The sequence below is a fragment of the Drosophila ananassae genome, chromosome 2R (genome assembly GCF_017639315.1).
Source record: "Drosophila ananassae strain 14024-0371.13 chromosome 2R, ASM1763931v2, whole genome shotgun sequence".
In the NCBI taxonomy this organism is placed as follows: domain Eukaryota; kingdom Metazoa; phylum Arthropoda; class Insecta; order Diptera; family Drosophilidae; genus Drosophila; species Drosophila ananassae.
Window position 1 is genome coordinate 3,482,005 of NC_057928.1, and position 14,863 is coordinate 3,496,867.

At 42.5% G+C, this 14,863-nt stretch overlaps 1 protein-coding gene across 1 annotated transcript; it reads left to right on the plus strand.

Moving 5' to 3' along the window:
* The first annotated feature begins 7,481 nt into the window (after positions 1 to 7,481).
* LOC123257065 lies at positions 7,482 to 9,581 on the plus strand. Its single transcript, XM_044714496.1, has 5 exons — positions 7,482 to 8,003; positions 8,090 to 8,314; positions 8,347 to 8,708; positions 8,807 to 9,388; positions 9,455 to 9,581. The coding sequence occupies exons 1-5, from the start codon at positions 7,482 to 7,484 to the stop codon at positions 9,579 to 9,581; spliced, it is 1,818 nt and encodes a 605-aa protein (XP_044570431.1).
* The last annotated feature ends 5,282 nt before the right edge of the window (positions 9,582 to 14,863 follow it).

Consider the following 14,863-nt stretch of genomic DNA (forward strand, 5'->3'; position numbering starts at 1 on the left):
ACGTCCTTTGGTCCTTTCCTGCAAACTGGGCGATCATCGTCTTCACCGTCCTGTTTGCCCTTTCCGTCGGGTTTTCCTGCGGCGTGTATGGTGCGGTGAACTGATGACGAACTCCGAGCCCCTCGAGGAATTTCTTGAAGCTCCTACTGGTGAACTGAACACCATTGTCCGTCACCATCACCTTTGGCATCCCGTATCTAGCGATGATACTTTCGCGGATTGCCTTCTGCAGCGTATCTGTTGTGGCTTTCCGCATTGGGACCATTTCTGTCCATTTTGAGAACCTATCGATCATCACTAGTAGCATGGTGTTCCCATGCTTGGACCTCGGCAACGGTCCCACGAAGTCCGCACATACCGTCGTCCACGGCTCCTCTGGGACCTGTGCTAACATTTTTCCTGCGGCCTGCATCTGGCTCGGTTTATACCGCAGGCATGTCTCGCATTTCCTGACATAGTTCCTTACGTCCCTTTGCATCCCTGGCCAGAAGTACCGTGCTGCTACTTTCGCAATCGTTTTCCTTCCGCCTAGATGTCCCGCTGTCGGTGCGTTGTGGTTCTCCTTCAGCACCTGTTGCCTCATGTCCATCGGCACACATAGTTTCCACGATGCCACTTCCTCGCTCCCGGCTCTGTGTGGAACATGTCGGTAAATCAGGCCTGCCTCCTCAACGTATTCCGGATACTTCTGTGGGTTTTCCTATATCTTCTTCTTCAGTGAGCCTATCCAAATGCATTCCGTGTCTTCGATTGCTGTGGCACTCCTCAGCTTCTCCACAATCGGCTGGCGGGAAAGTGCATCCGCGACTACGTTCAGCTTGCCTTTCCTGTAGCTGATAACGTAATCGTACTGTTGCAATTCGAAGATCTATCTCGCGATCCTTCCGAGTGGGCCCTCTATATTGTTCAACCACTTCAGCGCCATGTGATCCGTGATCACGTCGAACTGGTACCCTTCCAGGTCTCCCTTCCACATCTGCCGAATTGCCCATATTATTGCGAGGCATTCTTTCTCCGTTGCCGAGTAATTCTTCTCCGCGCCTATTAGCGTTGGGCTGGCGTAAGCGACCACTCGCTCGCCCTCCTCCGTGCCCTGCGTCAGCACTGAACCTACGCCGTAGTCGTTGGCATCTGGTTGCAGCACAAACGTCTTCGTGAAATCGGGGCATGCCAGCATTGGATCCTCTGCTAAACGCGATTTTAAATTCTCAAACGCCTCTTGGTGTCTTGCCGTCCACTCCCACTTTGTTCCCTTTCGTAGGAGATCGTTCAACGGCCTTGCGATCCCAGCGAAATCAGGGACGAATCGCCGATACCAAGACGCCATCCCGATGAATTGCCGTACCCCTTTCACGTTTGTCGGTGGTTCCATTTCCGTGATCGCTGCAACCTTTCCAGGATCCATACCAATCCCCTGACTTGTTATCCGGTGGCCCAGGTACAACACCTCTTCCCTGAAGAAATGGCACTTGTCCGTGTTTATCCTTAAGTTTGCCGCCTTCAGTCTGCGGAACACTTCCTTCAAATTTGCCATGTGCTCCTCCCTCGTGCGTCCGATCACTTTGATGTCATCCTGGTATGCGAATGCGTGGGGAGCCATGTCCGGGCCTATGACCTGGTTCAAGGCCCTTTGAAATGTTGCCGAGGCCGAGTGTAATCCGAACGGCATCACCTTCCACAGGTACAGACCTTTCCCTGCTCTCTTCCTCAAGTGGGATTTGCCAATAGCCATCCTTAAGGTCCAGGCTGCTGAAAAAAAGTTTATTCCTGGCATAGGGTACGCATCTTTTACTGACTTTGCGTTTATTTGTCGGAAATCCACGCACATTCTCCATTGACCCGTCTTTTTCTTCACCATGACAATGGGTGAGCTGTAGGCGCTATTTGAAGGTTCGATGCATCCCTTCTCCAGCAGCTCTTCCACCTATTCATTGATTTCCCCCTGTATTTTGGGGTTCTTTGGGTAATACCTTTGTTTAATTGGGATGTGGTCCTTCATCGTGATTTTATGCTGGGTTATGTTTGAACAACCTTTCTGATTTTTGAACGCGGCCAGCTCTTCTTCGATGAACTTTTTGTCCCGCTCGCGCTCCCATTCCTCCGAGGGTCCCGCTACAGCCTATCCTCCAGGCATCCGCTCTATCTTTCTCTTCTGGGGATCGTGACTTGGTGGCCTGCGCAGTTGATTGTTGTGCCGAATTCTGCGAGGAAATCCCATCCAAGCACCGCGCTGTCTCCCATGCTAGGCAACACTAACATATTCAAATCCTTTTTCTTGTTGCCAAAGCTTACTGTTGTTAGTAGTACCATTTGAGTCTCTATGTGGCTTCCGTTAGCCAACTTTACTAGTCTCCTTGTTGCTTTCCGTTCTCCGGCGATTCCCGGGTTCTCTGGTAGCTTTTCTGAAATGAAACTAGCCGTTGCCCCGGTGTCTACCATGGCCCTCACTTCTGCACCTCCGACCTTGATGACTGCAACTAATTGCTGATCGTCTCCGGTTAATCCTCCAACTAGTTCTGAGAGGCAGCACCTCGCGATCTCCGCCTTCCTCTCTACGGCTGAGATCGCTGCACGTTTCCCGCTCTTTGGCAGCATTCTGTGCTTCTCACCCCTACTGCGCCGCACATCCTGCTCCTCAGGCTGCCATCTCTGCCCCCACCCCTGTCCTGGAGGGCTCCGTTGCTCCGGTGGTTTATGGTGCGGTTCCTCTTTTGGCCATCTTCTGTCTACCGCGGAGGCTTGTCTATTGAAAACCTCCTCTTCCAAAGCCAGCTCCTCGAATTCCTCGGCTAGACCCATGACCTCCTCGAGCTATGCACATGCGTATGGTCTCATGAAAATTTTCATGCGCGGCATGCAGTTCTCCACTAGCCTTTCAATGACCTCCTTCGTTGACTTTCCTAAAGGCTTCATTAGCGTCTGAAGGTCCACCATGTATTCTTTGAACGGTTCTCCTCGTTGCTGTTTCCGCTGCCGAACCTGGAGGGTTGTAACCTAATAAAGTGCCAGAGTCGCCCGTTAATCCTCCAATTCCCGCCGCATTTCTATCGGCGGGCTTTCTTTACTTGTCCCCCCTGTTTCCCCCGCTTGGGCCTCCAATCCGTATTGTTATTGTGCTGGTCAATCCTCCAGATATCCCCGCACAATCAATTGGACAATCCAAATGGCATACGTTTGAATTGATACAACGGTCAATTGGGGACTGTGAACGCTGTTTTCGCCCTTGATTGAGAATCTAACTCGATTTGCCAAAAGGCATCTTTGAGATCAATTTTCGAAATACAGTGCACGGGTGGCAATCGACTCAACAACCCTTCTAATATAGGCATCGGATAAGCATCTTTTATGGTGACTGAATTTAGTTTCCTTGCGTCTAGACAGAATCGCACCTTGTTTGGTTTTACTAACAGCGTTACTGGTGATGACCACGCTGATGAATGTGCTTCTTCACTTACATCTTGTGCGATCATTCTATCAATTTCTTCACATAAAAGTTTTTCCCTGGCAGGGGATAAAGGATAAAATCTCTGTTTGATAGGTTTGGCCTCCCCTGTGTCGATAGAATGTTCTACCAGAGAAGTTTTCCCTAACCCGTCTACCTCAAAGGACGGAAAAGAATTTATTACCGATTTTAAACGACGCTTCTCCGAAGGAGAAAGATGAATTTGGTCTTTTTCCGTTTCGCCTTCCGTTTGGTTTATCTCACTTATATTTCCCACTAAAGATAATGAAATTGCAAATAACATCCTGATTTATTGACGGTACTATTAGAAACTCTATGTTGTCATGCTTGGTGTTAAACGTCAATGATACGGTGATCACTCCAGCGATATTCTGCATTTGCCCATCGGCGGTTTTTACCATCCCCTTTCGGGACTTAAAATTATTTTTCTCCGCCAGTATGCGTTTTGCTAAAGCACCACCTATTACACTTTCGTTGGCTCCAGCAGAGCTAAATATGGTTGACCTAATATTTATATTTGTGAAAAGGGACGAATGTCGTTACGCTTGTGTAAGAGTGATGAAATTACGACTTTCTTTAGTTCCCGAACGTTTCTAAAATAATTTTGAATGCGCTCAGCGCTACGACTTTTAACTCTTGAGGCTCTTAAACTGTCCTTACTTTCGCCGTCAGATAGTAGTTTGTCTAAACGTATATGATAGGGAATAAATTTGATAGGATTTACGTTAAGTTCGTCTTCATCGAGTTCTGATTTGATTGGTTCCGAGATTTGAAAAGGATATTCGCTTAATGGTTTTAGCGAATATCCCGAGATCGGTTTTCCGACCCGGGATGACATTTCGAACAATTTGGCTTTTAAGTGTTAATCGACCCACACCCATAACAAAATATGCGACGAGTTTTTAAACAATCTTGATAACGATGTCCTATTTCGTCACAGTTCCAACATTTGATTTTGTCCGTCGAACGAATGGCAAAAACTTCATTTGATTCCTGGTCGCCATCAAAATCCTCCTCCGTCTGGTTAATGAATTGAATTTCGTTAAGCGAAGGTTGGTGTTGGAACATGCAACAACTCGTGTCTCAATTCCGCCCTAAGATTATGTTGGACCTCTTCCGTTATTTCGGAGTCAGACAACGGATCCCTTAACGCGTTCGCGATCCCTAACATCGAATCTAGGAAGTCATCAAAGGTTTCGGTGTTTCCCTGCTTCTGACGTCGTAGAGATTCTTTGATATCGCGATCTGATCGTTGATCTTGATATCTTTCCTTTAGTCGGTCATGCAAACAAAACCAATTTGTGAAATCGGGAGATCGCCAATAAAACTTCAATGCCGTACCAGTAAATAATAAGTTTGCAAATTGAAACAGCAAATCGTAATTTCCATCTAGACCTGAGTGGTTAAAATATTCACTCGATATATAAAATCCTCGATAGGGATTTCCTCATTGGAACCGCTAAATTTGAGGTTCCAGTTTGAAATTACACTAAATACTCTATCTGGTCTGTCTACTGAGTGATTGCTTAAACGATTTCCTAACGGAACGCGAGGTGGGTTACCCCTAGACACAAAACTGGGTACCTCATTATGCCATTCGAGTGGAATTTCGCCCCTACGACTTGGACCCAAATTTAAATTTGCCATTGTGGCACTAATTTGATTAGAGATTGACGCTGCCAAGCTCGACATCTGATTTTCTAAGGCCCCTGCTATTATTTGGTGTACCCGCTCTTCTGAGACGCCGTTGTCAGCCGAAGAACTTCGCGTATGGTTCGCCCTTTCCGGATTCTGCATGGTATTCCGAGTTACCCTGGGAATGGTGGTGGCAACTCTATTATTACGAGAGCCCTGCCTGGTGTGAGGCCGTGTACGCGGAATGGTGCCTGTACGCGGTCGATGGCACTACCTCGATCAACTGTCGGGCCTCACCTGCTTCAGGATTCCCTAATTCGCTTCTACTACATGCTCTTCTGCAGAGTGGACAAGTGGCGTTGGTTTCAAGCCAAGTTGTGAGACACCTCAAATGGAATTGATGCCTATATGTGGTTATAGTCCATTCTGCTTCCTCATTAGCTTCATTGCAAATGGTGCAAGTATGAGATTCCCTGGGCTGTGACAATGCCGGGATATTTTTAAGACTTCGTCTAACCGCCATGATATTAAACGATTATTATAATTGTTACTTTAAATTTGCCTAATAATTTTAGTGGGGTAATGGATGTTTTGTTACGTAATGAAATTATATATGTATGGGTACTGTTGATCGATAAAGGTAAATTATCAATTTTCGTTATTAAATTATTATTTATAAATTTGAATTGGGACTTATCCTTCAGAGCTCTCGCCATTAGTTAAAAGCCTATTTATTATATTTTATTTTTCCTAGCCAAGGAACTAAAATTATTTATTTAATTTCAAACGTCTTATTTGGAGAGGGAAAAGTTCCGTGCGCCCAAAGCTTGTACCATCTCAATCCAAAAATGACCAAAAGATTCTAATCAAATTTAAATGAAGTTCTTCCTTGAAGAGTAATCCGCTTCCAGCTTACGAAAACAAAAAAAAAATCTCAATTCAAGTAGAAATATACAAATAAAACCGGAATGAACAATTACTACTGGAGTTTTGCTTGTTTTTGAAGAGGAACGGTTTCCATCCTTGCGAAGCCTGAGTAATCTCAATCAAAAAAAACAAAATATAAAAAAAAAATACTATAGAAGTTTGTTTGATTACCTTCCTTGAAGAGGGACACACTCTCAGCTTAGGAGCATGAACAATCTCAATTAAAAAACTTGTCCTGAAGGTACTTCGATCTACTAACAGGCTCCAGCCGTGCTCAGGGAAAGTGGGAGTGGTTCTTGTACCTTCAGTAGGGACATGGTCGTCACGAATAGAAAAGCGACTGGGAGAAGGATTCCTAAATAGTATTGTGTTGGGGAGAAAAAAAAGAAAATTCCTTGGCTAAGATGTTTGAGGTGGCTTACTGTTGTTTAACTGCATAGGTGGCGAGATTCCTTCCGGTGCCCAAACAAAAGGTCTAGTATAAATTCATTTTAGTTAACGTTATAATTCGGGAAAATCTCTTATAAAATAAATTAACATAAGGTGGTTTGCATTAACCATAAAAAGATATTTTCGAAGCTTGGGTGTGGTGCTGGTGCTTACGATGGATGGATGCCGGGGTTGGGCCAGGTGGTGCCTCTAAATCCACTGGCACCGAGGGTCATCCAGCAACAAATATCCGCTAAACGGGGAATGGCATGGAGCTCAATGTTTTCTCACCTCTATTCTTATAAAAAAAATTACACACTAATTTCTTTTCCACGAGGTTGGGTCACTGGTCTAATATTTTTTTATGCACAAATTCAATGGTCCGCCCGCAGCGAGATTCAGAAGAAAAGTGAAATCAGGTGGCAGACATGAAATGCATCTTTCGGTTGTCACTTCTTGACAGGTGCCTACGTGGGTGGTTGAATACCTAAAAAGGAGAGCATCTGTGGTGGGGGGTGAATGTCCGTTGGGGTCAGCTGAGCCTATCGAAATTTTTAATTAGCTGCATTGGGTCCGATGGGTAAATTACACCATATGTTTTTTTTTGTTAACTATTTTTTTGCTCTCCTTGTTTATTAATTTTCAAATTATTTTTTTATTAATTTTTTTGTTTTGGGTTTGATCCAACTAGCGACCCCCACAGTTATGCGGGCTATGACTTTTGGGATCAGTTGCGCATCATTCATAGCTCACTTCGTTCGAGATAAAAATGCAGAAGCCCATCAAAAAGATTTCCCATTGGCCTTAAACGCCATCCAAAAGGCGCTCTTCGTCGACGACTACATCGATAGCATGAGAAACGAACAGGAGGCCATCCAGACAAGTCATAAAGGTTCATCGAAGAGGCGGATTCGAGATCCGCAACTGGTCGTCAAATTCAAAAGAAGTCCTTAAGAGCTTGCAAAGTAATGGCAATGTTGGTAGCCAAAAACCTGTGGATTTTTGTTCGAGTGAAAAGATACTTGGTATGTCCTGGGACCCACATAAGGATGTGTTTAAGTTTCTCTGCAGATTTGCAAGGCTGAAACGCGACGTCCTGGCAGAGAACGCAGTCCCGACCAAGCGAGAAGTTCTGCAAGTCCTTATGTCGATCTTCGATCCATTAGGATTCTTGTCGTGCCAGATGATTGGGCTGAAAATACTTCTCCAGCATATATGGCGGCTAAATATTGACTGGGATCAGGAGCTGCTCGACAAGATTCTGGAAGACTGGCGCCTTTGGAAAACTCTTTTAGAGCAGATCAGGATTTTCGAGGTGCCTAGATGCTTTTCCCCAGACACATCAGATCCACGTCAAACGGAGCTCCACACATTCGTCGACGCCAGCGAGTATGCGTATTCTGCTGTTTGCTACTTGCGTGTAGCAATGGATGACAAGGTCGACGTCTCTTTGGTGATAGCGAAGTCGAGGGTGGCACCTTTAAAACCACTTTCGATTCCTCGTATGGAGTTGCAGGCAGCAGTTATGGGAGCACGCTTAGCCCACAAGGTGATGAGCACGCGCAACCTGCGAACTTGTCGGATTCAAAGACAGTACTGCAGGGGCTAACTATGGACCCCCGTAACTTTCATCAGTTCGTGATGCACAGAGTCGCCGAAATCCTGGAAACAACGCCAGTCGAGCAACGGCGGAGGGTACCTTCGAAGCTGAACGTAGCAGACGGAGCTACAAAGATCACCGACCAAACCCTGCGAAAGACGTGGATAACGGGTCCTGGGTTCCTAAAAGCTGAATCCAGCCATTGGCCAACAACGACAAAGCAGGAGAGCATCATCGATACTTCAGAAATACTGAAGCATGTGATAACAACGCGAAGATGTTACTTTATAAGCAATCTCAAGCCATCGCCTTCGGCGAAAAGTTGAAAGCGCTATCCGTGGGAGCGGCGCTGCACAGAGGAAACAGATTGGTCGGATTGAACGCATATCTAGACAACGATGGAGTACTGCGAACTAGAGGCAGACTGAACTCAATTGACATAGCTGAAGACGCAATTATACTAGCTCCAGGATGCCGGATAACTAACCTTATAGTAAGAAACTTTCACGAGAAGTACCATCATCTCGCTCACGAGACGGCAATAAACGACATCAGGGCTTCGTTTTACATCAGCCGCCTCCGAGTGTTGTACAAATCCGTGCGTAGTACATGCCAACGATGCAAGGTTGACAGTGCAGTTCCCAGACCACCCCAGTGGCACCGATTCCGAGAGCAAGAATAGGAAGCTTCCAGAGACCGTTTACCTACACAGGAATTGATAATTTTGGCCCGTTATTGGTGAACGTCGGCAGGCGCAAGGAGAAGAGATGGGTAGCTCTGTACACCTGCCTCACGTTGCGCGCGGTGCATTTTGAAATCGCCCATAGTCTTGACACAAGTTCATGCATCATGTGCCTCTCCAATTTTATGGCGCTTCGAGGGACACCAAAGGAAATATTCTCAGACAATGGTACGAGCTTCAGAGCCACGGAAAAAGCCGTGCGAGAGGAGCTGAAAAAGATCGAGCACGATAAGATCACCATTAAGTTTGATGGCATAAAGTGGCGATTCAACCCACCAGGAGCACCACACATGGGTGGAGCATGGGAAAGACTCGTCCGGACAACAAAAGGAATTTTGAAGAACATTTGCCCAAATTACTCCTTCAAAGACGAGGGCCTGAGAAACGCATTGATGGAGGCACAATTTATCATCAACTCGCTCACGTTCGTAAGTCAGGACACTGAGGATGACGCTGCTCTGACTCCGAACCACCTACTGTTGGGGTCAGCGAATGGATACAAGCCACTGCTAAAAGAAGGGATGAATCTGCAGCGTAGATGGATTGAGACTCAGAGCTTCGGGGACCGTTTTTGGCAGCGATGGATTAAAGAGTAAGCGCCCGTATTAACCAGGCGTACCAAATGGTTTGAAAAGGTACCTCCAATAACCATTGGGAGCATCGTAGTCATCGTAGATGAGCTTCTACCCAGGAACTTGTGGTTAAAAGGACGAGTGATCGAGACAATGATGGCCAAGGATGGGAAAGTTCGACGAGTGACTATAAAGACCCAGCACGGCTGTTAAGAGGAGCCCCTTAAATAATGGTGTTACTCCAATGAGTTCCGTTTCAAAACTTTTTTTATTCCATACACTTCTCTTACAAGAAAGATACATGAAAATCTTAAATCTATTTAAAACTACTTATCAACGGACTGCACGCTGACATGCTATGTGACCCTTTCTTAAGTGCTTCAAGTGCACCACATAAATATTTGGTTAGACTGCAGGAGATCGTCTTTCAAACCATGCTGTTAATCACTTATTTCCATGGGTCCGATCTCCTATATTCTATGTTGAAATTCTTATCGTGTTCAATGCTTGAATATTCTGCAAAGGGCCACAAAAAAGGTGTACATTTTATATTTTTTAGATTCATTATATTGTCCTTTGATAACACTAAATAGCGGACTGTATATGTATATATGTACTTTTGCTTTTATAAATTTCTTTTCTTCATTATTAGAAAATTGTTATTATTATAATTCGATAACAATATGATGTTAATTATATAATTCTATTTCATATTTTTAAATATTTTAACATTGCTTAACACTGCATATTATATTAGCTCCCATGTTCAACTTAATGTTTGAACATCCTGCAAGGGGCTACAAAAGTGCTTGACTTGTGTTTATATTTTTAAATTAATTATTATTTTTGTTCGATTTTTTAGTAGATTGTAATTTTTACTTATTTTGTTTCTTTTTATTTTTAGATATATCTTTTCATTTTTTTTTATTTGATTGCTTCATTATATGTATAAAACCATTACATTATACAATTAACATATAAAATAAAAATTTTTTTTAATCATTCGGCATTGGGGTTGGCAATGCTATAGCCATCAATTGTCTTCTCGACTTTAATTTTCTTAAACAGTATATAAAAGTACAGTTATGATTATAATTACCAAAATTAAGTAGCTATGACCTGACACATGATGAAAGTCGATATTTTTCAATTCAAAAATTTTGTGCTTTCAAATCTTGTATTTGTTTGGCCAGGTGAGCTATTTCCGCTGTATGATTCATAACAGAAGGCTTTAGAGGGTCCCAAGCAATTCTCGGAATCTCGTTTATTTCTCCTATATAAGTCGAAGCAAATGCTTCTTGACTTTCCGTTTCAATAATATGCTGAGCAATTAGAATTTTATCATCGGTCCGAGCTGTACATTCTGAACTGATTGTTAATATGCCTTGCTCCGGCAAATCAATGATCTGGATTTTGGAGTGACCGCATTGGAGCCTCAACTTAGTGTTTGCCTCAACTTTAAATAACCAACTACTTATTTTTTCTAATTCCATCCAAAATGAGTTTGGCGATACTGGCGGACTGGTTTGTAAAAGCAATTGGAAGGTCTATTAGGTTTAAGGGGTCCTAGCTGACAACTATTATCGTTGCCATTGCTGCATGGCCAGCTGCCGTCACAAACTCTTTTGTTTGCTTGCCACTTTTGGCATTTAGCAATTGTAGACTCCGTCATTAAGTGGTATGAATCTATTTCAAAGTTGTACACTAAATATTCCGCGTCAATTTGAGCTAGAATAGTTTGATTCTCTGCTCTAACTGGAATAGAAATAACCCTATATAGTTTAGACGCATGCCGACCAAACAGAGGTATTTTCGCATTAATGATTAGTTTTTTGTCTACGAACAACCCTCTTGCGGTAAGTAAAGTGTACACATCTTTTCTGTTCCTGTACCTGATCTTTTCCCTGGAAGAATCAAATTTTCGGATAGGACATCCTTAATTCTAGCTATTTCATTTTTAAGCTGACTTGGACGTAAAATGTTGGTATTAAGCCTTCCATGGTTGATATCAATTAACAGGCTTATGATTCTTGCTTGAATTTTTCCGCATTCATCGATCAGCCTACTCAATTCCTTCGTTACCATAAAGAATTTAATAGACTCTTTGTATACGTAATACGACTCTTGCAGTATTACAGTCATATTTTCTATTCTTTTGTTCATACTTCTGAAGTGTGTATTGACTTCTTCCGTCGTTTTCTTTAGAATATTGGTAGTAGAATCGACTAACGAAGTTTTTTTTTTGCTTAACTCTTTTAAATTTTCTTGGTTGTTCAACAAATTTTTCATATTTTCCGCCATTTGAAATCGATTATCTTCATCCATAACTCCAAACAAAATATGGTATAAAGAACCTATAAATTCAAACGGTGCCCGCTTTCGCCTCGATTTATTATGAGTCATGAAGAGTTTATTATTTTCCTCCAACTCCAAAATCTGTATCAGGGTGTTCTCTAAAATAAGGTAGCACTGATCCTCAAACCCATGAAGTTTTTCACAGACTAATCTCATCTTGGTGATTATGTTTTTCCCTTTATGGATCACCTCGAAATATGCTTCCATATCGTAGAATATCACTAAATTCCATGAGGATGAAACCACTTGCATGTCTCCCATCGGATCTAAATATATGGACGAAGATTTGGGAATTTCTTCAAAACCATATTTTGATTCTCTAATTGCCGGGACTGCGTTTGTCAGCTGACAGCATAATGAAAGCATTATTAAGGCCAGCATCACTCCCAGCTTAGAAAATCTGGAAATACTTCTCGCTTTGGGCGGGTTGGATCTACTTTGACGTTCTTCTGCGTCATCTAGATCATTTACACCAGCTAGGGGGCATATTTTATTTAACGGTCTGGTTACCACATTCTCTTGCACCCTAAGCTTAACAACTCGGACTTTTTCGTCCTTTCCTTTATGGACTTCTTCAACCTTTGCTAGAGGCCACCTCGCTGGATGGCAACTATCATCTTTTAAGATAACTACTTGACCTTTTTATATATTTGAAGAATTTCTTTTCCATTTGTATCTTTGTTGCAAAGTATTTAAATAGTCATCCGGATCTTTTTTAGTCACTTTTTTAAAATTTGTTTTACCTATTTCTGTTTTTATGTCATTGCTCTTCTTCTACCTTCCAATATCGGTCCATTTGTTTGAGCACGATACTGGTTGCTACGATTGAATTACTACCCCTGGATTTCGTGCATCCTGAAACTGTCCATCCAAAGATAGTTTTTTGCCCAAGAAGCATACCCTTTTTGGTTATCTCCGGCAGTAAAATTTGTGGATATAAATCCGCACCAATTACCAGGTCAATTCGACCAGGTTTGTTTGCGATCCGCTAAATAGAATCCTTTCCAATCTGACTTATTTATAAAAATTTTATTTGTGGGAAGACTTTTCATTAATTTTGGCAAAAAAATTGCGTTTGTGCTCACTTCTTTTGAATATTTAATATTATTCTTGATTGTCAATTTTAATTTGTGATTTGAAACACAGGAACCTGTTGCTGATACTCTGCTTATTTCAGTGTGCGCTTTTATTTTTGGCAACTTAAGTTTTTGTGCCGTTTCTTCAGAAATTAGAGTGCTTTGTGACCCATTGTCAATCAATGCTCTAAATTTCCCGAATTTACCATCTTGACCTTTAATCTGAACATACGCCGTGGCCAACAACGCTGGTTCAGAGGTCAAGCATGTATTTACATTCTCTTTTTTAAAATGCAACATGCTATGGTGTAATTTTTGACAATACGAGCATACTAGCTCGCTTGTACATTTTGTGTTTGAACTGTGCCTTAAACATCTGTAGCACCAATTCAATTTTTTAACCATATTCTTTTTTTCTTGTGGACTTAATGCTTTAAATTTATAGCAAAAAATTAATTGATGCCCGGGCATTTTGCACATCGGGCATGCTTGTTTATTTGTGTAAATTTTTTGTATGATTTTCTAGTTGGTAACTCATTTCCAACTGATGTCAACGAACTAAGCCGTTGATCTAAAAATTCTATGACATCTTTCCAAATTTTGGATGTCATTTGACTTTTTTACTTGACCCTCATATTGTTGCAGAGCCTCAATAGTAAAGTTCTTTATAATAATATGCGCAAAAATGCAATCTGATTCTTCGGTCAGATTTGCTTTGAGACGCATCATATAAATTTATTCATTTATAGAATCAATTGTATTTTTTAAATGCCTGTATGAGTCCAAATTTATTTTTGGAAGATCAATCAAGCGATTCAATTGGTCTGAAAATATTTTTCTATTATTCTCATACCTTTTTATGAGCAACTGCCAGGCTGCATCATAATTATTGCCTGAGCCAAGCAATAAATGGGAGACCACATTTCGTGCTTTCTCTTTTAGAGCACTTTTAAGGTGGCTTAGCTTCAAGGATGAGCCTAAATCCATTCAAAATGGTCCCAATCTTTGGAGTTTCCAAAGAAACTGGGAACCTCAATTTTTGGTAGGGTAGGTAGTTCGTCCATTTTAGTATTACTACCTTCTACTTTTTCTAATCGACCTACTTTGATTTTATTATTCATGAGCTCAATGTGTATTTCAACATCTTCTCTGAGCTCTATTATTTTTGGCATATATTTATTATTTAGCCTGTTGAGCCAAGCAGACAAGGGCGAAGCTGCTAAATAAGTCACATATGTTATAAATCTGAGTAGCAGCGGCGGGTTATCGGCAGTTCTGGTTTTTGTTTACATCTCCCCGTTCGCATGCGCTTTGCTGGTATTTGTAGCGCATGCGCTTTGGGGAGCTTTTTTGGAGAGCTGCTGCACACCAGCAAATCGTGCATTTGTGTGCGTTCGTATTGCTAAGTTCGTATTGCTAAGCTTGGGTACTTGTATTATTGTATTGATTGGAACAGCTGCAAGTTGGGTTAGAGTTGAACCCTCCAGAAATAAAAATATTGAAATTGCCTTGAAAATTGAACTGTGGAATTTAATTCGTTTGGCCGCTATTAAAAACCATTAATAGCTCAACATTTTGGTGACCCCGACGTGATCATCATCCGTTCAATTAACGCGATCAGCATTAAAAGTGCCACTAAAACACCGTTGTTGGTTTTTTTGTCGCATTTTAATTTAATTGGCATCTTAATTGGAATAATTCAATGGAATCTGGAGCTGAAGCCACTGCATCTGCTGCGTCAAGCCGTGAAAGGATGCTGCGGAGACTCGCAGAGGTAACATGCCAGGAAATGGAGGTGCTGCATCGGAAGGTCAAGGCTGCGATGCAAACTGAAGATTCAACCATTCTGACCCTCGAGTCTATGGAGAAGCGTCTGCGCGACCGTTTCACCACGCTGCAGGAGGAATTGGAGGAGCTAAATTACAGCGAGATCGGGAGCGATTTATATTGGCGATTCTCTCAGCTGGCTACAGACGTGCACGTTGACATCCAGGTGGAGGTGGCCAAGCGTTCTATGCGGGTTGCTACTCACTCTACGCTGTTAGATGCTACCAATGGTGCTGG